The following is a 21,188-nucleotide window of genomic DNA, read 5'->3' on the forward strand; positions in this document are numbered from 1 at the left end:
CCCCCTCACATCATCTGGGAGAGGGCCAGTGCCCATTCTCGGGTCTCGGGTTGCTGAGCTCCTGCGGCCCCCTACGTGGGAAGCCGTTGGCTTGCTGAGCCCCTCGGGGGGTAATGCCGCTCCCCGCAGCTCTGCTCGCCGCCGCCTTTGTTCCCAGGCTGATGTCGGGGAGGCTGGTTTGTGGCTCTAACCGGAGGGGGGTGCGGGAAGGGGCCCGTATGCCCGGCCTCCCGCCCCATGCTGCAGATGGGTGCCGCAAACCTGCCTGCTGCGGGGAGAGCAGGGACCAACTACGTGAGTTTCCTCTCCTCTCACGGGCCTCTGCTGCCGGCGGAGGGGGGATGGAGAGGGAGCCCAGAGCCATGTCCAGGCTGGGCAGGCTGCCTCCCTCCAAAAGCCTGTTTCCTCAGCTATAAAATGGGGACCCCCGTGCCCATCGAGGCTGTTGTGAGCTCCCACTTCTGGGCAGTCGGCTTGGGCGAGGTGCTGTGGAGACAATATTCCATCCAAACCCCAGGCAGCCCCCTGTGGGAGGCCAGTGCTGGTGCCCAGGTCCAGCTGAGGAATCCAGGCATGGAGAGCGGGAGCCCTGCTGAGAAGAGGCGAGGGGCGGGATGCTCTGTCAGCGGACATAGGGTGACTGCCTTCATGCCCAGGCCAGACTCAGTGTGAGGTGACCTGTCACCCTCAGGGCTGAGGGAGGCTTCCACAGGAATCCCAGCTCGGAGCAGCCTGAGGGGACTGGGCAACTTTGCTTGAGTCCCCGAGACCCTTCTCCTTGAGGGTCTGGGGGTGGCCGGTTGGTGGGTCCACCCTCTTGGCTCAAGTCTGGGCAGCTGGTTATGGGGCTGCCAGGGACCCCTCCCTGTGGACGAGCCAAGCATGAATCCCAATGTCAGCCTGCACTGCGGGGCCCTCTTTGAGGGGATCTGGACTGAGAGGAGGGGGGCAGAAGATGCCCGGAGCCCTCCTGGGAAGAGCGAGGAGAGGCCCAGGGCCTGCAGGCGCCCAGAGGCATTTCCACCGCAGGCTCCAAGAGGAAGCACAGAGAGACTGTGGCAGACAGGCCAGCTGCCCAGCCCCCCAGAAGCCCCGGGGGTGGGGAGAGCATAGAGTCTGAGGCTGGGGTGTGGGTGGTGGGCTTGGGGAAAGCATCTCCCAACCCAGTTAATTCTCCCTCCTTGGGGCTGCCTGCCGCCTCCTCAGCTCCTTCCACTTGCTGCAGAGGGAATGGGGGGCTTGGAGGGAGGAAAGGCACCCCCGACTCCTCCCCCAGGCCTTGCTTCTCACAGCTCTGCTCTAGCCCCAAGGTCCTGTCCCCAGATTTGGCCCAGAAACCCTTCCAGCCAACCCTCCAGCACCCCCTCAGCGCCTTGGTCCCCACTCCTGCCGCAAAAAACACTTTGGAGAACGTCCAGGTGGGTGAGTCCCGGGGTCCCGGGTGGGGAGCGGAGCCGGCCCAGGGTTGGCTCCTGGCCCCAGCCCCGGGTCGCTCGCAGCTCCTGCCCCTCTGACCCGAAGCTTCCCCAGCTGCCGCCCGAAGCCTCCAGCGTGGCTGCTGGATCCTCCATAAAAGGATAAGGATCACATTCCTCACTTTTTAAGTCGCACAAAAGCCGTATGCATAATTAATGTGCAATAAACGTCAGCGGCTGGAAATTAACTAAATGAAAAAAAAAAGAATATACTTAATGGTAAAAATTTAATTTTGCCTTGATTCTTTTTCTTCCTTTCTCTCGCTCTCTTCCTCCCACCCCCCCTTAACAACTTGCTATATTCTCGGAGCCCTCAGATCTCGCCGGCGATCCCATCCTGAAAGGCTCCCCTCCTGACCTCTTGCCAGGGAGCCACGGACAAGATTAGTTTTAAGCTGCAGCCCCGCCACTTACTTCCAACGGAGGGTCCGAGCGTGTCCACGAGCCGGGTATTGTCGTGTTGCACAAAGGAATGTTGTAATCATTCCCCAAGACCTTCCTCGAGGACCCTCTGTGCCCGATTTTAAGAGCTCTGGTAGATGCAATTTTGAGATTCGTCTTTCCCAACACGGAGAGAAAGCTCATCCTGGTGTTTAAAGTTCCTAAATATGAATTCAGCGTCTAAAAAGCCAAAGGAAGGACTAAATACATTTCCATAAATTCAAAGTACTTGAAGAAATAACAGCTAAGATTCCCTTTCTTCTTCTCCTTCTAATTTTTTAAAGGACAAGACCTTTTCCAGAAGGTAAGAACGGGTGGCGAAATTTCCCAGTGGAAGAATTTATTGATATTTTCTTACTTATTGTCACATCTCTTAATAAAATCTGAGGAATTATCTTCGAGGAACAACCCATCTACTTGAATGAGTAGTTTTTTTAAAAAGGAATTTTTTTTAAAGAATCAAACACTCTATTAACAGATACTTTAAAATATGATTTATTGCACACACATAACAACAACAATAACTTAAAATAGCGAATCTCTGGAAATAAATCACTGCCGATCCCATCTCCCTTACATGCCAGCTGTTTTCCTGTTTCGGCAGTCTTTCCCTGGTCTGTATCAGCAGATAATTTTAAAAGAGGCAGGAGAAACAAGAGACAGAACCCAGAGGCATCACGGCTGTTTGGGCAAGAACCATGTTTTCAGAACATCCCAGTTAGTCCTGGACAGTTGCAGCTGGCCCTTCTCAAGTCTTTTCAAATGGTAACTAACTCAGTGGTCTCTTTGATTCACTCTGTCACGAAGATTAATTTATAAGAAGGAAAGAGACTGTCAGTATGGTCACTCATGCTCTCTGCCACCTCTGCCCGGGTACCTGGGTCCTGCTTCAGGTGAACTGCTGTCGTCCAAGAGCTGCCTGGTTGGTGGCTGTAAATAACCACAGCCGTACTATGGATCACCTCTGGACGGCCCACTGTGCCGGCTCCACCGCAGCCGAGCTGCTAAAGGCGTCTGCCTTCATGAACAGGTGGCCCACAGGGGTCAAGGCCAGGCAGGACCCGGGCAACGGGCTAGTTTGTGCAAAAGCCTTTAAGGACCGGCTTGGTTCTGGCCTGAGACCCCCAGCCAGCACAGGGCCTGGCCCCAGCTGCAGACCTTTGCATTAAACAGGTTCTGACACTAAAAATCAACGTCTGTCTGCCGTTGTCATAGGAATGCAATATCCTCTGGAGATCCCCTTATTAAAAACCAAGCCTGCTGCTGCTGCCTGGGATAGATTTCTATTCCATTTGTATCGATCACAGGGAAATGTCTCATTCCCTGGTTGACAAATACAGCCAGCAAGGAGTGAGTTAGTGTTTGGTGGAGAACATTTGTTTCCACAATGATTTGGGTGACTCTGAGCCAGAGCAGTGGTTATATTCACGAGTAATCTCTAGCAATGATACGGAATTACAAATGTGAGGGTTACAGTTTTGCAGAACAATAGAGCCTGCTGGGGGCTGGGGGTCGGGGGAGGCATCAGAAAATATCCCATGCAGCTGCTTCATTTCACAGACAAGGGAATCAGGGCCAAGGAAAGGGGCTTGACTTACCCAAGGTCACAGAGGTAGTGGCACCTAGGAATTTATCCTACAGATAGAGCTGTCAGTGTGTGCAAAAGATATGCATAAGAGCAAAGGGTGGGAAGCCACCTAACTGTCCAGCACGTTTAGGAGATTGGGTGAGTAAACGAAGGCATTATGCAGCACCACCTGAAACTGCCATTTTTGCCAGTCAAAAAGGGTTGAATATTGACAATCTCATATGGTTCAACGTAATACATCTCTTGAGGGGAATATCACGCTGCTGTCTGGAAAGGAATGAGATAGAGAACTCTCCAGGATATATTATTAAATGAAAAAATAGCAAGCTGTAGAACAGAGTATCTGGAATGCTACCATATGTGTTTTTTAAAAAAGTAAATATATACCTATCTGCTGGTATAAGCCTCGGTTCTCTGAAAGGAGACACAGAAACTATTTGCTGTGGGTGCTGAGGGAAGGGGTGAGAGAGAGGACAACTTCTCCTCTTACGGACTTTGTACCTTCCGAATTTCACACTAAGCACGTGTATGGCAGATACAAAATAAATTAATTAAAATTTCAAACCAAGATCAGAACAACGTCGGTGGTGCTTCAATGCTAGTGGTTAAGAGCAGAGATTCTACGGTCAGATAATTCCAGGTTTTAAGTCACTTCCTCTCACTGAGCCTCGGTGGTCTCATCTGTCAAGTGGGGATAACATGTTCACTTCATAGGGTGGATGTGAGGGTTTCTTGAGAAGAGAACGGGAAAGGCTCAGCACGGCATTTGGCACAGAGAAGCTAGTGGATGTTACGTATTACTACAAACGATACGTAAACCATAAAGCACACACACACGCATGCATGCATATAAATCCTTATAATGACTTGTTTGGCATTTTCTCGTTCTTGGAAGGAGGATGGAAACTAGCTGTGTGTGCTCAGGGTCAGGAGTCAAACTCTTGAGTGTTGTGGAAGCCTCTCGTTCAGGGGACAATTCCCTGCCACAGGGAGAGCCCGCACTGAATTTAGAAGGGTGGGTCTGGTGGCTTTTTTCTGAATCAGTAATGGGTCTCCCTCATCCCTGTGTACATAGGCAGGTGAACTAATAGAATTAAGCTTACGGTTTAATTCCTCGGGGTCCCCTTGGCAAGGGGGGAGCAGCTGGCTGAATATTTTAATTAAGCTCCAACACCCAGAAGTCAAAGTCCCCGAGTGGTCCCATTGGGCAAGTTCTCGCAGTTTGGAGTTTGAGTTCGGTTTCAGAGTTCAAATTTCTTCCTGGGCAGAAACGTGTCATTAGGCGTCCAAGATTTCCACTGGAAAAAAAAAAATACAACTTGACTGTATTTTCTCTAGAGAATGACACCATGATTCGATTAGCCCCCTTTTCCTTGACATTTTGCCCACTTTATTAACTTCTGCTTTGCTTTTAAGCAGGCAACTACTGTTTTACTTTCCTGAAGAAGCTCATAATATTATAATTCAAGTGTCAGGACAGATTAGGTTAAACGAACTGTGTAATTCCCGAAGGAAAACAAACTTCAAAACGGACGCGATTTGCCTTGTAACATGTCATGGGTTGCATTAGCGTCCAACGGGTGATTCTCTCACCTAATGTGCTAAAGTTGGCTCAAATGTTCCCCACTCTGCAAGGTGAGAGATTACTTAGCTAACAAAACATTTAGTTTTCCTCTCTTTGCATTCTTTCTTTATGAGATCCTGAATGTGACATTTTCACCAAAAAATCTCTGTGCTTATTTGTGAAAAATGTGTATTAAAACCAAAACCCATCAAATGCAAAGAAATCACAGATGGTTTTATTCACAAGCAGTAGAATTAATGGCTTCTCTACTCTTTATAAATATTAGAAGCAGATGAGTTCATTACGATTTCACCCTAATAAAGAAAACCTGCTTGATTCTGACAAGACATCGACTTATCTAATACATCTACTAAATAACCGAGCTATTTCCCGCCCGTAAAACACGGCTCGCAAACACCAGCTTTACCTGGATGGCTTCTAAATTAATAAAAAAACACTCGAATCCAAAGGAGGCATAAGAAGGTGGGGCAAGAGAGAAGGAATCCAAAGGGGTTTTGACAATGTAACTGATTTTGAAAAGAGCGGGTTTTGAAACGTTTACTTTGTGGTGGTTTGAAATTTTTACGTCTTTCAACAAAGCGGGCGGAGAAGTGAAACCATCTGAAAGGGCTTTGGAGAAGGGCGGTTCAGCCCAAGTTGGCCGAAGCTGCGGTTCCTTTATCTCGAGCCATCTGTGCACGCCGTGCTGCAGGGAGGCCGGCGGCTTTCCCCAGCCCCGCCGGGGCTCGGCGCTGCGGCCTGGGCCGGCCTGCCAAGTGCTGTCGGCTGAGCGGCCTGGGGAGAGCTGGAGCCCTCTTGCTGGGGTCGCCGCTGCCTGATGCTGTCATCCTGTTAGTCATGGAAAGCCCGCGGTATTTCTGTTTGTGCCGCTTTCAGCACTTATTAAGCAAGAAGTGGGAGGCTTTACGTGAAACTGCCAAAGATGTTTTCTCTCCCCAGGGCCGCTGCAGTTGAGGCCACGGCTTATCAATCATTCCAAAGATCTCTCTGAGAAGTGGAACGGGTCGGCCCTGCCCCGAGGGGGAGAGATGATGAATGGCATGTGGGGCCTCTGTCCCTGAGCCTTCTTGGCTTGGCTCCCGTGGAAGGGCGTGGGCTCCTCGGTCTGAACCAAGTGGAACCGGCCGCAGAATGCCCCTGAGGAGGCAAGCAACATGGAGGAAGAAAAATGGCCCGTCTCCGTGGCTTTGGTGTCCAATTCGACAGTTCAGCACTCCGAACTCAGATTTCTTCCCAAACTTGCCCCAGCCCCGAGACCAACAGGAGCCTACGCAGCAGAGAGCCAGACACCTGCAGAAAAGCAGCTGGGGGAGGGGGCAGGGGTGAAGGTGGAAATGCAATGTCTAAGCAGCTCCTTTAAGGTGAATTAATTCCGGGACGTCTGCTTCGTGCCAGGCACCTGCCTCTTTCTGGCTGTTCTGCACTCCCGTCCTCCAAGTGAGGGGCTGTGAATTCTCCCACATGCCCAGGTGGAATTCTGTGTTCTGAGATCATCAGAGACCCTCCTTCATGCCTAAATTCCACAACTATCAAACTTCAGGGGAGATTTTTGGGGAAGCCACAAGTTTGAGCCAAGACCCCATGATTGGAATTCTCCAATAAATCCCTCAGAGCTGAGCCCGAAGGGGCTGTGTTGGTTCAGCAGGCAGGGGCAGCAGGGAGGCGGGGTGGGGGTGGGGGTGTTTGTAAACTTCAAACAGGATTGGGAGGGGGATCATGCCGAGAGGGGAGGCAGAAGGCTCAGAATTAATTAAAGAGACTGCGGCTGTAGCGCCTATAAACTCAGCCCTCTCCATATTAACCTGCCAGCAATCCAGGTTCCTTGCAGGATGCTCTCCTCACTTAGCGTGAGCTTGGAGCAAGAGGTGACTCAGAACACATGGGGCATGGACTTCTGTGGCCTCCTGGGATGCCCCAGCCTGGGGGACTTCACCCTCCCATCACTGAGCTCCCAGGGAGCTGAGACTGTGTTCAAAAGCCTCCATAAACATCGAGGACCTGCTGTTGGTCGGGCATGGTGCTGGGTGCATCAGCCAGCAGACAGAGGCCATTATAGACGAGGAAAGTGGAGCTCAGAGACGCAAAGTCACTGGCTCAAGGGCATGTGGCCGGTGCTCGGCAGAGGCCTGGCTGCAGCTCTCTTCCTCTGGCATGTGCCCCCGGGCTGAAGACCGAGACAGGGCAGAGCCTCAGCGAGGGCCAGGTTAACGCCGCCTGACATCCTGCCCTCACCTCGGCCCTACCCCCTCGCACTGTCCTTGACATTCAATCAGGTGCTGGTGATGTCTGGCCCAGCAGTTGGGGCTGGGCCTCCCCAGCTTCCGGGCGACAAATGGTTCTCATTTGAGAGGGAGGTTATAAAAACACATGCCCAAAGACACTGTCAGGGAACTGAGGATTAATCTCATTTCAAAGACTGTTCCAAATATCTTTTGGGGGGTAAGAAGGGGTGGGCAGCAGCCCTGGCTGGGAAGGAAGTCAGGGTTCGTGGCACGCCCCCAGGGTTGGGCAGGTTTGAATGATGTGGGATGGTGGGGTTAGGGGTCACTCTGTACCTGGCAAGGCTGAGTCTAGCTCAAGAATGTGGCTTTCCCCACAAGTCCCTCAGGCTGGCTTTGCAGGAGGCCCTGAGTCCAGTGGGGATGCTCACACTGTGTTCAATATCTTGGGTATATTTTGGGGCGGTTTAGTTACCAAAAAGAAGGGAACGATTAGACGCCTGGGACATTTCCATTTTCTGGATGGTGTCAAAAGCTGAGTGTTTCTGCCTGGTGACTCAACCAGAGGAGGCCCTGACGAGGTTTTGAAGACCAGCCAGAAGCAGGGGACGGGCCCTGCCTCCAAGCCTGTGCCCAGACATCCGTGGGCCACACAGCAAGTCTCCCACTCAAGCTGGGGACCACGGAGGAAGCACCAAGTGGGGTTGAAGCCAGCGGCTCCCAAACTGGGTGGCCTAGGTCCCTAAGTCAACCCAGGGGATTCCAGGGCTTGGGGCTGTGAACTCCAGGCCTCTGCTGAGCTTTCATAACAAACCCAATAACTCCATTTACTAAACCTCAGTGGGACGGGTAGGGTCCTGCAATCTCCGTACAATGACCCTGTGAAGCAGGGACTTTTATTATTCCCATTTTACAGATGGAGAAACAGGCTCAGGGAGGTGCAGGTGGCTTGCCCAAGGCCTGGGAGCTGGGCAACCCTAATGTATCTCCTTTAACCTTCTCAACAACCTTACCGAGTAGGGACATCTTGTTGGATGTGGAAGTTGAGGCGTAGGAGGGTGATGTGACTTGTTCAAGCCCACTGGGCAAGGGCGGGTGGCGCTGGGGCTCGGGCCCTTCCGGATGACCCAGATTTCGGAGCAAGGCAAGCACGTCCGGGCTCAGCCCTTCTGGAGCAGGAGTGAGGACCCCCAAGGGGTTGCGGAGTGGGATCCGGCTGCTGCGGGCTGGCTTCTGTCCAGACAAACGTCCGCAGCGCAGAGCCGACGGATTTATCTTCCGACTGCAGAGGTGCGCCGCGGGGTTCCGCTTTCCTTTGATAGGCTCGGAAAATAACCCGCACTGGGGTGGGACAGTCCCCGCCGAGCCCGCCGCGAGGGCCGGCGCCGGGAAGGGAGCTCGGAGCGCCCTCGCGCGGCGGGACTCTAGCGTGGGAACCGGCCGCCCCGGGCGCGGGGTCTGGGGATGAAGGTGGGGGTAGGGGCCTTGCGGGGTCCCGGACAGAGAGGAGTTTCGGCCCGGGCTCGGCACTTTTCACTCACCTTTCCTAGCAACCTTGCGAGGTAGGTACAGGGACCGCGTTCATTTTACAGAGGAGTAAACAGGTTCGGGGCGCAAGAGAACTCCCGGGGCCCCACAACTGGCAATTGGGACTCAAAGAGGGGGTTGCCGCGCTGCAAACTGCCTCTTCTCTGGGTGCTGTAAGAGGCCCGCGAAGGGGCCCACCATGGGGAGCCCCCTCCACTTATGCTTGTCTTGAAAGGCTCCTACTTCCACCCCAATCTGTGAGGCCAAGCCCCGCAGCTCCCACCAAACTCACAATGCCCCACTCCCCAGCAGAAAGCTCTGGACGGGTGTGGTGGAGCTGGTACTTAGACTGGAAGCAAATTCCAAGGCCCCTCTGGCAAATTCAGCCAAGGAATTTTTGCCATCTGATGGGTATAAAGTGGTATCCCAATGTTAATATAATTTTTTGAAAACCGGAATTTTTAATATATCCTCATAAATTTGTTAGCAATCCGAGTTTTCCCTCTGTGAAGTGCTGTATTAAAAAAAAAAACATGCTAACTGGAAGTGTCTAATTTTTTTTAAATTCAGTTTTATTGAGATATATTCACATACCATACAATCATCCATGGTGTACAATCAGCTGTTTACAGTACCATCTTAGAGTTGTACGATCATCACCCCAGTCTATTTTTGAACATTTTCCTTACACCAGAAAGAATCAGAATAAGAATAAAAAATAAAAATAAAAAAAAGAACACCCAAATCCCCCCCATCCCACCCTATTTTTCATTTAGGTTTTGTCCCCATTTTTCTCCTCATCCATCCATACACTGGATAAAGGGAGTGCAATCCACAAGGTTTTCATGGTCACACTGTCACCCCTTGTAAGCTACATTGTTATACAATCGTCTTCAAGAGTCAAGGCTACTGGGTTGCAGTTTGATAGTTTCAGGTATTTACTTCTAGCTATTCCAATATATTAAAACCTAAAAAGGGTTATCTAGGTAGTGCATAAGAATGTGCACCAGAGTGACCTTTCAACTCCATTTGAAATCTCTCAGCCACTGAAGATTTATTTCATTTCATTTCGCATCCCCCTTTTGGTCAAGAAGATGTTCTCAATCCCACAATGATGGGTCCAGATTCATCCCCGGGAGTCATATCCTACGTTGCCAGGGAGGTTTACACCCCTGGGAGTCAGGTCCCATGTAGATCACTCACAAAGGTGGCTTAGTTAGAGAGAGAGAGAGAGAGAGAGGGCCAAATCTGAGCAACAAAGGGGCACTTGGGGAGACTCTTAGGCACAATTATAAGCAGTTTTAGCCTCTCCTTGCAGCAACAAGCTTCATAGGGGTGAGCCCCAAGACAGAGGGCTCAGCACATCAAGCCGTCAGTCCCCAATGTTTGTGAGAACATCAGCAACAATCCAGGTGAGGAAGTCCAACACCTCTGCATCCTCCCCCAGCTCCTCAGGGGGGCCCTGAATATATATTTTAATTCTCCACCCAAATTACTTTAGGATGTGTTGCTATTTCATTCTCATCTATACAGACCTACCATAGCTTATGGAAGTGTCTAATTTTTAATCACCATGTTTAACCCACTTATGTTTACTGTAATTTTTAATATAGTAGGGCTTATTTTATTTTGTTTATATTTATAATTTAATAATTTATTTGTGTCGCTTTTTTCCCCTTTCCTTTCTTACATTGTATAGATCACATTTTCTTCTGCTGCCTTGAAAATGATAATTAAAAAATTTTTTTTGGTGTTTTCCTTTAACTTATTAAGATTCATAATTATATTTATTTTCCCCAAACATATCATATGTATGTCTTCCCCTCAAATAAGGAAAGTATCCTCCTAAACAAGGCATGTATCTCTCACTTCCTTCTGGTATTTCTATCCATCCATTCCCATAACCCTGTCTGCTTTTCTTTTCTTCCCCTGCCCATTCATTTTTTAATGCATTTTTTAATTGTGAACTTTAACATATATACATAACAGTGATAACTTTCAAAGTATGATTTAACAAGTAGTTAGAGAGCAAATTTCAAAGAATGTTATGGGTTACAGTTCCACAATTCAGTTATTTCCTTATTGTAAAATACAACACATATACAGAAAGGTGTTAACTTTCCATGTACAGCTCAACAAGCAGTTATATAGGTAATTTCCAAAAATGTTATAGGTTACAGTTCCACAGTTTCAGGTCTTCCTTAGTGTGAAATATAGAATATATACATATTCTATATTTTCAAATCACAATTCAAGGAATAGCTTTAGAGCAAATTTCAATGAGTATTATCGGTTACTGTTCCACCATTTCAGTTATCTCCTTCTAGCTATTCTAACACCTTAGCTTCCAAGATTCAGTATTCGTAATCCTTTGTTAAATCTTACCTTGTCTGTTGCTACCTCTTCCTCTCATTTAATCACTGTCTCGATCTTCAGGGGTGTCTAGGCAGTGAGCATCCTAACATGTTCATATTGTTAGGGGGTGTTGACATTATGAGGAAGGGGGTTGCATCTGATTGTTGTTCTTAAAGAGGCTGTTGTCTCTGGGTTTTAGGACTTGTCTGGCATAGGCACACTCTAGTGGATTTAAGTTTCTGAGAAATAAAACTTCGTGAGTGAAACTTGTATAGAATCTCAGGTAGGGACCTAAGTATTTTGGGACCACTGTTTGTTAGAGTTTGGCATACTGTGACCATTTGGGATGTCTAGCTGGAGCTTGCGTAAGGGAAATCTCCAGGATGGCCTCTCAACTCTATTTGAGATCTCTTAGCCACTGTGACCTCAGCTTGTTACCTTTCTTTTTTCCCCTTTTGGTCAAGTAGGGATTTTCAATCCCTTGATGCCAGGGCCAGGCTCATTCCTGGGAGTTGTGTCCCACATTGCCAGGGAGATTCACTCCCCTGGGAGTCATGTCCCACGTGTGTGTGTGTGGGGGGGGGGAGGAGGTTAATGAATTTATTTGCCGAGTTGGGCTTAGAGAAAGGCCACTTCTGAGAAACAAAAGAGGTTCTCTGGAGGTGCCTATTAGGCATAATTATAGGAAGGCTTAGTCTCCCATTTACAGCCTTAAGTTTCACAAAAGATTGAGGGCCTGACTTATTAAGTAGGGGGTTCCTAATTTCACATAACATATATTCTGTTCCAAGGTAAACAATCAGTTTCTCACATTATCTTCACTTAGTTGTACAATCATCACTCTCAAGTTTAAATAATTATCATAACATAAAACATCCCAGAGCTCTTATCATCTGCTAATTATTCATCCCTAGTATTAGGGTAGTGCTGGTAAGAAATCCCTATTAAATATAGTCTATAACATGTAGTGGGTAGTTTTTCCATATACCTCTCTGTTGTTAACTCTTTGTACCAGTGTTCCGGTTTGCTAATGCTGCCATTATGCAAACTACCAGAAATAGATTGTCTTTTATAAAGGGGATTTATCTGGTTACACATTTACAGTTCTAAGGCCATAAAAGTGTCTATACTAAGGCATAAACAAGAGGATACCTTCATTGAGGAAAGGACATCGGTGTCCAGAACACCTCTGTCAGCTGGGAAGGCACGTGGCTGGCATCTGCTGGTCCTTTGCTCCTGGGTTGTGTTCAAAATAGCTTTCTCCAAATGCCTCTGGGCTTTTGTCTCTGCTCCTCTCTCTCAGCTCCTTTGTGTCCTTGCTTCTTTCTCCCAGGGCGTTTCTCTCTAAGCATCTGGGGTTCCTTTCTTAGCTTCTCTGGGGCAAACTCTGGACTTCATCTCTTAGTTAGCATCTCCAACTATCCTGTCCGCATCTCCAAGCATCTCCAAGTGTCAGCATCTGTGTCAGCTCTTAGCTTCTCTTCAAAATGTCTCTCCCAGCTTCTCTTGGGGTGTTTTTGTCCTCTAGGCTCTCTGTGTGAGCTCTCTTTAAAGGATTCTAGTGAACTAATCAAGATCCACCCTGAATGCGTGGGGCAACACCTCTGTGGAAATAATCTAATCAAAAGTTTCAAACCTAATCAAAAGACTAATAAATCTACCCCCACAAGATTGCATTAAAGAACATGGCTTTTCTGGGGGACATAATTGATCCAAACTGGCACAACCAGTGTCATACCTTATAAGTAAATCATGCTAACACATTTATGTGTATGATGCTACTCTATGGGTTACATGCTTTTAAACTACCACTTTGATCATGTTTGCCTTCAATGTGGCAATGATACTTATAATCCCATTAACGAACCATAATTATCTCTGTCCATTTGCATACCTTTAAGTTCACCCTCATTATCATGTCTGTACATATTAGGTTATCATTCCTACTTTACTAGCTTCTGTCTATCTCTAGGTCTCCTATATTCTACATTTTAAGATATTTATTTTATAATGTTCTTGGAGTTCACATTAGTGGCAACATACAATATCTCTCCTTTTGTGTCTGGCTTATTTCACTCAGCATTATGTCTTCAAGTTTCATCCATGTTGTCATACGATTCCAGACCTCGTTGCCTCTTACTGTTGCATAGTATTCCATTGTATGTATACACCACGTTTTGTTTATCCACTCATCTGCTGAAGGACACTCGGATTGTTTCCATTTCTTAGCAATTGTGAAAATGCTGCTACGAACGTCGGTGTGCAAATGTCTGTTCGTGTCACTGCTTTCAGATCTTCTGGGTATATACTGAGAAGTGAGATTTCTGGATTGTAGGGTAACTTGATATCTCGTTTTCTGAGGAACTGCCAAACTGTCTTCCAGAGTGGCTGTACCATTATACAGTCCCACCAGCAATGAATAAGAGTTCCAGTTTCTCCACATCCTCTCCAGCATTTGTAGTTTCTTGTTTGATTATTGGCAACCATTCTTACTGGTGTGAGATGACATTTCATTGTGGTTTTGATTTGCATTTCCCTACTAACTAGTGAATATGAACATTTTTTCATGTGTTTTTTTAGCCATTTGTATTTCCTCTTCAGAAGAATGTCTTTTCTTATCTTTTGCCCATTTTATAATTGGGCTGTTTGAACTATTGTCATTGAGTTGTAAGATTTCTTTATATATGAAAGCTATTAGTCTCTTATCAGATGTATGGTTTCCAAATATTTTCTCCCATTGCATTGGCTGCTTCTTTACCTTTTTGACAAATTTCTTTGAGGTACAGAAGCTTTTGATTTTGAGGAGTTCCCATTTATCTATTTTTTCTTTCATTGCTTGTGCTAAGAAGCTACCTTCTGTTACTAGGTCTTGACGATGTTTCCCTACATTATCTTCTAGGAGTTTTATGGTACTGTCAGGAAGTGTAAGTCCTCCTACTTTGTTCTGCTTTTTCAGAATATTTTTAGTAATTTGAGGCCCCTTTCCCTTCCAAATAAATTTGATAACCAGCTTTTCCAAGTCTGCAAAGTAGGTTGTTGAAATTTTTATTGGAATTGCATTGAATGTATACAACAGTTTGGGTAGGACTGACATCTCAATAACATTTAGCCTTCCTGTCCAAGAACACAGAATCTTTCCATCTCTTTAGGTCCCCTTGTATTTCTTTTAGTAAAGTTATGTAATTTTCTGTGTAGAGGTCTTTTACATCCTTGGTTATAAGTTTATTCCTAGGTACTTGATTTTTTTAGTTGCTATTGTGAATGCAATTTTTTTCTTGAGTGTCTCTTCAGTTAGGTCATTTCTAGTGTATAGGAACATTACTGACTTTTGTGCATTTATCTTGTATCCCACCACTTTGCTGAATTTATTAGCTCAAGTTGCTGTGTTGTTGATTCCTCAGGATTTTCCAAATATACAATCATTTCATTAGGGAGATTGGCCTGTAGTTTTCCTTACTTGTAGCACCTTTATCTGGTCATGGTTTTAAAGTGATGTTAGCTTCATCGAATGAGTTAGGTAGTGTTCCATTTTCTTCAGTTTTGAAAGAGTTTGAGCAGGAATGGTGTCAGTTCTTTCTGGAAAGTTTGGTAAAATTCCCCTGTGAAGCCATCTGGTCCTGGGCTTTTATTTGTAGGAAACTTTTTGATGACTGATTGTCTCTAGTTGTGATTGGTTTGTTGAGGTCTTATATTTCTTCTTGGGTCAGTCTAGGATGGGTTCATGTGTTTCCAGGAAATTATCCATTTCTTCTAAATTGTCTAGTTTGTTGGCATACAGTTGTTCATAGTATCCTCTTATGATTTTTTAAATTTCTTTGGGATCCACAGGAATGTTCCCCCTCTCATTTATATTTTGTTTATTTGGGTCTTCTCTGTTTTTGACTGTCAGTCTAGCTAATGGTTTCTCAATCTTGTTGATTTTCTCAAAGAACCAACTTTTGGTTTTATTTAGTCTTTTGATTGTTTGTTCTCCATATTATTTATTTCTCTTTAATCCTTGTTATTTCTTTTCTTCTACTTGCTTTAGGGTTAGTTTGCTGATCATTCTTTAACTTCTTCAGTTGTTCTGTTAGTTCTTTGATTTTAGTTCTTTCTTCCTTTTTAATGCATGCATTTAGAGCTATAAATTTCCCTCTCAGCAGTGCCTTTGCTGAATCCCATAGGTTTTGATATGTTGTATTCTTGTTTTCATTTATCAGTAGGTATTTAGCAGTTTCTCTTGCAATTTCTTCTTTGACCCACTGATTGTTTAGGAGTGTGTTAACTTCCACATATTTGTGAATGTTCTGGTTCTTTGAGGGTCATTGACTTCTAGTTGAATTCCATTGTGGTCAGAGAATGTGCTTTGAATAATTTCAATGTTTTTAAATTTATTGAGGCTTGTTTTATGCCACAGCAGCATATGATCTATCCTGGAGAATGTTCCATGAGCACTAGAGAAAAATGTGTATACTGGTAATTTGGGATGTAACAATCTATGTATGTCTGTCAAGTCTAATTCGTTTATCACGTTGTTTAGGTTATCAATTTCCTTATTGGTCCTCTGTTTGATTGTTCTATCTATAGAAGAGAGGGGTGTATTGAAGTCTCCCACTACTATTGTAGGAATGTCTATTTCTTCCTTCAGTTTTGCCAATGTTTGCCTCATGTTCTTTGGAGCACCTTGATTGGGTGCATAAACATTTATGATTGTTATTTCTTCTTGGTGAATTGTCCCTTTTTTTAGTATATAGTGGCCTTCTTTGTCTCCTATGACATCTTTACATTTAAAGTCTATTTTATCTGATATTAGTATTGCTACCCCTGCTTTCTTTTGGCTGTAGCTTGCATGGAATATTTTTTCCATTTTTTCACTTTCAATCTCTTTGTGTCGCTGGGTCTAAGATGAGTCTCTTGTAAATGGCATATTGATGGTTCACACTTTTTAATCCATTCTGCCAATCTATATATTTTAATTGGGGAATTGAATCCATTCACATACAGTGTTATTACTGTGAGGGCAGTTCTTGAATCCACCATCTTATCCTCTGTTTTTTAGTTGTCAGATCTTTTTCTCTCTCTATTTCGTTTAAGTTACCTTTACTAATACTCTTCAGTTCTTTGCCATTCTCCAGACCTCTGTTTCCTTTCTATTTTTTCTCAGACAGTAGAGCTCCCTTTAGTATTTCTTGCAGGGCAGGTCTCTTTTTTTTTTTTTTTTTTTTTTTTTTAACAAATTCTTTCAGCATATGTTTGTTTGTGAAAATTTTAAGCTCTCCCTCAATTTTGAAGGAGAGCTTTGCTGGATAAAGAATTCTTGGCTGCCAGTTTTTCTCTTTCAGAATCTTCAATATGTCACACCATGCCTTCTTGCCTCCACGGTGCCTGTTGAGTAGTCAGTACTTAGTCTTATGTTGTTTCCCTTGTATGTGGTGAATTGCTTCTGTCTTGCTGCTTTCAAAACTTTCTCCATCTCTTCAGCATTTGACAACCTGATCAGAATGTGTCTTGGAGTGGGTTTATTTGAATTTATTGTAGTGGAGCTCATTGGACATCTTTGATTTGCATATTTATGTTATTTAGAGGGGTTGGGAAGTTTTCCTCAACAGTGTCTTCAAGTACTCTTCCTAGCCCTTTACTCTTTTCTTCACCTTCTGGGACAATGATTCTTATATTTATGTGCTTCATGTTGTTCATCATTTCCCTGAGATCCATTTCATTTTTTTTTTTTTTTTTTAGTTTTTTCACCATTTGATCTTTTATGTTTTCTCATTCCATTAGTATGTCCTCTAGTTAACATAGTCTTTCTTCTACCTCTTCGCATCTGCTGTTGTGTGTCTCAAGTATATTTTTAATTTAATCAACAGTATCTTTTATTTCCATAAGATCTGCTATTTTAAAATTTACTCTTTCAAATTCTTCTTTAGGGTTTTCTTGATGTCCTCAGCCATCTCACTGACGTTGTTTTGGAGATTTGTGCATAATTTTTTGATTAATTGCTCCAAGTTCTGTGTCTTTTCCAGCTTTTTTATTTGGTCATTTGGGCTGTCTGCATCTTCTGGTTTTTCAATATGCTGTATGATTTTCTGTTGTTGTTGGCCTTGTGGCATTTGCTTATCTTGATAAGGTTATTTTAAGATATGCAGGATTATTTGAATATTTACCTATAATTTGGCAGTGCTACAGCTTGGTGGAGTGTACGTTCCCTGTCCTACCAGCAAATGGTGCTCTTGAGCCACCTCTCACCCTCAAGCCAGCTCTCCCCCAACTTTGTCTGTGTGATGGGCAGGGTCCTAACCAGGTGGAAATCCAATCAGTGCATCAGTGCACCAATTTGCCATGTGCACTGGGGACTTTCTGCCGTGTGCAGCTGGGCAGGGAGTCCACTCCAGGGCACAGTGGTCCTGGCAGTTCCTGGGGCTGTGAGTGGACCACTCTGGGGCTGCAGAGCTGCATATCTCACTTTCCACCTCAAGTGCACCGCAGTGCACCTGTGAGTCCCTGGGGTTGGGGAGGGGCTCCTGGTACTTCTATGTGGCACCCTTGCCTTTTGGCTTTGCACACTGTGGGCTTCCGTGGAGGAAGAGTGATTACATTCACTGCAAGTCTGCCAAATCACAGGTTCCCTTATGGGGGCTCTCAGTTTTGAGGCTGTGAAGGGTTATCACCCCAGCCAACTGCTCAGATGGGTGCCTGGGGCTTGGAAAGCTGCTTGTTCTGCTCTTGGCAGCTGGCTCTAACTGCCAGTCCCTGGCTTGGGAGCTCTTGGTCATGGAGATGTGAAGTATTATCTCCCTAGCCAACTGCTGAGAAGGACACCTGGGGTGTGGAAGGCTGCTCCCTCTGTGCTTGTCAGCCGGCTCCAACCACCCATCCCTGGTGGCATTCTGGGCCAAATACTCTCACCAGTCCTTACAAAGTTCTCTCTGCCTTTCAAGGTATGTCCTCACTATATGGTGAAGTCCCTGCCCAGCTGATGGCACCCTTGAACTGCTGTTCTGGAGTGCTTTCTGTCCTTTATGTAGTGTTTCTTATGGAGGAGAATTTTGCTCTGCCTCTCCTAATCCACCATCTTTCCAGAAGTCCCCACTCTTCTTTACAAAGTGTGTTCAGACAAGAGTAAGTTTTATGAAGCCATACTCATCTTTATACCCCATATCTTGTTGCTTCTTTCTAGAATTTTTATCTTGTTGCTAAAGTGTTTCCTTCAAGAGAGCTTTCAAAGAGGATTTTTATACAGTAATTGAAAGGCTTGAATACCCCAAAATATCTTTATATCACACTCATCTAAATGATAATTTAGTTGGATTTGAAATTCTAAGTTCAAAGTTATTTTTCTTTAATACTTGTAAAAAGACTCCATTGTCTTTAAATTTTTTTTTGTTTGTTTTTGCAACAAGTTGTCTTTAATTTTTAAGCTAAAGTACTGTTTCCTGCCCTGACCCCCCTTTTCTCAATTAGAGAAATTGTGGGTTCACAGAACAATCATGAATAAAATACAAGATTCCCATAAGCCACCCTATTACTAACACCTTGCATTGGTGTGGTACGTTTGTTACAGTTGATGAAAGTGCATTTTAATAATTGTACTATTAACTGCAGTCTATGGATTAATTTATGGTTCACTGTGTTTTGCATTTCTATGGATTATTTTTACTTTTAAAATTTCTATTCTAGTAATATATATATATACAACCTAAATTTTTCCCTTTGAACCACATTCAAATATATAATATAGTGCTGTTAATTATGTTCACATTGCTGTGCTACCATCACCATCCCATTTTTCGATTTTTTCTTTTGTTGCTTGTGCAAGAGGACCCAATCTGGGTTCTGCTGGCAGCTTGCAGAGAAGGTTTGCCCTCTTCAGGAGTATTGTTGGTCTTGTGATGTTCACAATGGATTTCTCCAGCTCCAAACCATCCTATCTGGAACTACCTGCTTCATTTTGCTCTGATCTGTGTAATAATAAAGGCCTTATTGTTTAAGCCAAAAAATAAAAAAAAGGTTGAAGAGTTGAATGTCAATTTGATTATTTTTCCTTTGTAGATTGTGCTGGTTTGGATGTATTATGTCCCCCAAAATGCCATGTTCTTTGATGCAGTCTTGTGGGGGCAGATGTATTAGTGTTGATTAGGTTGGAACCTATTGACTGAGTGTTTCCATGGAGATGTGAGTCAATCAACTGGGCAAAACCTTTGATTGGGTAATTTCCATGGAGCTGTTACCCCACCCATTCAGGGTAGGTCTTAATTAAATCACTGGAGCCATATAAAAGAGCTGACACACAGAAGGAACTCAGTGCAGCTGCAGCCAAGAGAGACACTTTGAAGAATGCACAGGAGCTGAGAATGGAGCTGGAACACAACCTGGGATCAGCAGATGCCAGCCACGTCTTCCCAGCTAACGGAGGTTTTCCGGATGCCATTGGCCTTCCTTCAGTGAAGGTATACTTGTGTTGATGCCTTCATTTGGACATTTTCATGGCCTTCAGACTGTAAATTTGTAACCAAATAAACCCCCTTTATAAAAGCCAATCCATTTCTGGTATTTTGCATAATGGTAGCATTAGTAAACAGAACATAATCTGCCTTTTCTCTCTAAAAGCTACTAGAATTTTCTCTTTGTCTTATGTATTCTTAAATTTCAATTTATAATTTTTTAGAAATGAGTTTTTTCTTATCTATCCTGCTTGGCAAGGTATTATATTTTTATTTAATTCTGGTAAACTGTTTATCTTCAACTGTTTCCTCCATTCAGTATATTATTTTTTTCTCTTTCTAGACTCCAGTAATATGGGTGTTTATATTTTTATTTTTGTCCTCCATATCATGACTTTTCTGTTATTCTTACCATCTCTTTATCACTTCATAAGGTCTTCTAGAAGAAAGCTTCAATGTAATTTTCCAGTTCAGTAATTTTGCGGGGCTATATCCATTTTCCTAGTTAATAGCAATATTGTGTTCTTTTTAAAGTACTGTTTTTTTCCTTCCTAGTATTCCATATAGCTCTTACTCAAAACAACTCATCCCTGCCTGATGTCTCCAATGTCTTCCCATATGTCTTGGAGGATGCTTTCTGAGTTTATTTTAAACTCATGTTCTGTCTCTTCTATTAATTCTGTTTATTCTGGTGCTGGTTATTCAGCCTTTTGTCTTCCTTTAGGTGAGCTGAGCTCTTCTCATATATATTTTTCCCCTGTGAACTTGTTCCTTGAGACCATCAGCTCCCTTGGCTGGTAATATACTGGGGAGAGTGGCAAAAGCCTAGAACTTAGCTTAGTGGTTCTTAACCTCAACTGCACATTGGAATTACCTGGAGAGCTTTAAAAAAACTACTTATGCCTGACTCCCACTTCCAGAGATTCTGATTTAAATGGTCTTGTTGTGGCCTGAACATAGCCATATTTTTAAAAAAAACTCTCCAGCTGGTTCTCAAAGTTGAGAACTCTTGTACCCCCTCCAGAAAAAGACAAGGAGGGTAAGTGTGCTGGTTTGAATGTATTATGTCCCCCAGAAAAAGCCATATTCTTTGATGCAATCTTGTGGGCAGACATATTAGTGGGGATTAATTTGGAACGTTTGGATTAGGTTGTTTGCATGGAAATGTGCCCCACCCAACTGTAGGTGATAACTCTTCATGAGATATTTCCATGGAGGCGTGGCCCCACCCATTCAGGGTGGGTTTTGATCAGTGGAGCCATACAAATGAGCTGACAAACAGAAGGAACTCAGTGCAGCTGTGACATTTTGAAGAGGAGCTACAGCCAAGAGGGACCCTTTGAAGAAAGTACAGAATGAGAGATATTGTGAAGATGGCCGTTGGAAGCAGACTCTTGCTCCAGAGAAGCTAAGAGAGGACAAATACCCCAGGTGCAACTAAGAGTGACATTTTTGAGGAATTGCAGCCTAGAGAGGAACATCCTGGGAGAAAGCCATTTTGAAACCAGCACTTTGGAGCAGACGCCAGCCACGTGCCTTCCCAACTAACAGAGGTTTTCCGGACGCCATTGGCCATCC

At 44.7% G+C, this 21,188-nt stretch overlaps 1 protein-coding gene across 1 annotated transcript in view; it reads right to left on the minus strand.

The window, feature by feature from the left end:
* Positions 1-2,423: 2,423 nt before the first annotated feature.
* Positions 2,424-21,188, minus strand: part of MVB12B (multivesicular body subunit 12B) — a 226,106-nt gene continuing 207,341 nt past the window's right edge. Inside the window, exon 10 of the mRNA XM_037851011.1 lies at positions 2,424-4,802. Coding sequence (XP_037706939.1) covers positions 4,746-4,802 — 57 coding nt within the window. The 3' untranslated portion in view covers positions 2,424-4,745. The remainder of the gene's footprint in view (positions 4,803-21,188) is intronic.

Source organism: Choloepus didactylus, chromosome 10, assembly GCF_015220235.1.
Source record: "Choloepus didactylus isolate mChoDid1 chromosome 10, mChoDid1.pri, whole genome shotgun sequence".
Taxonomy (NCBI): domain Eukaryota; kingdom Metazoa; phylum Chordata; class Mammalia; order Pilosa; family Megalonychidae; genus Choloepus; species Choloepus didactylus.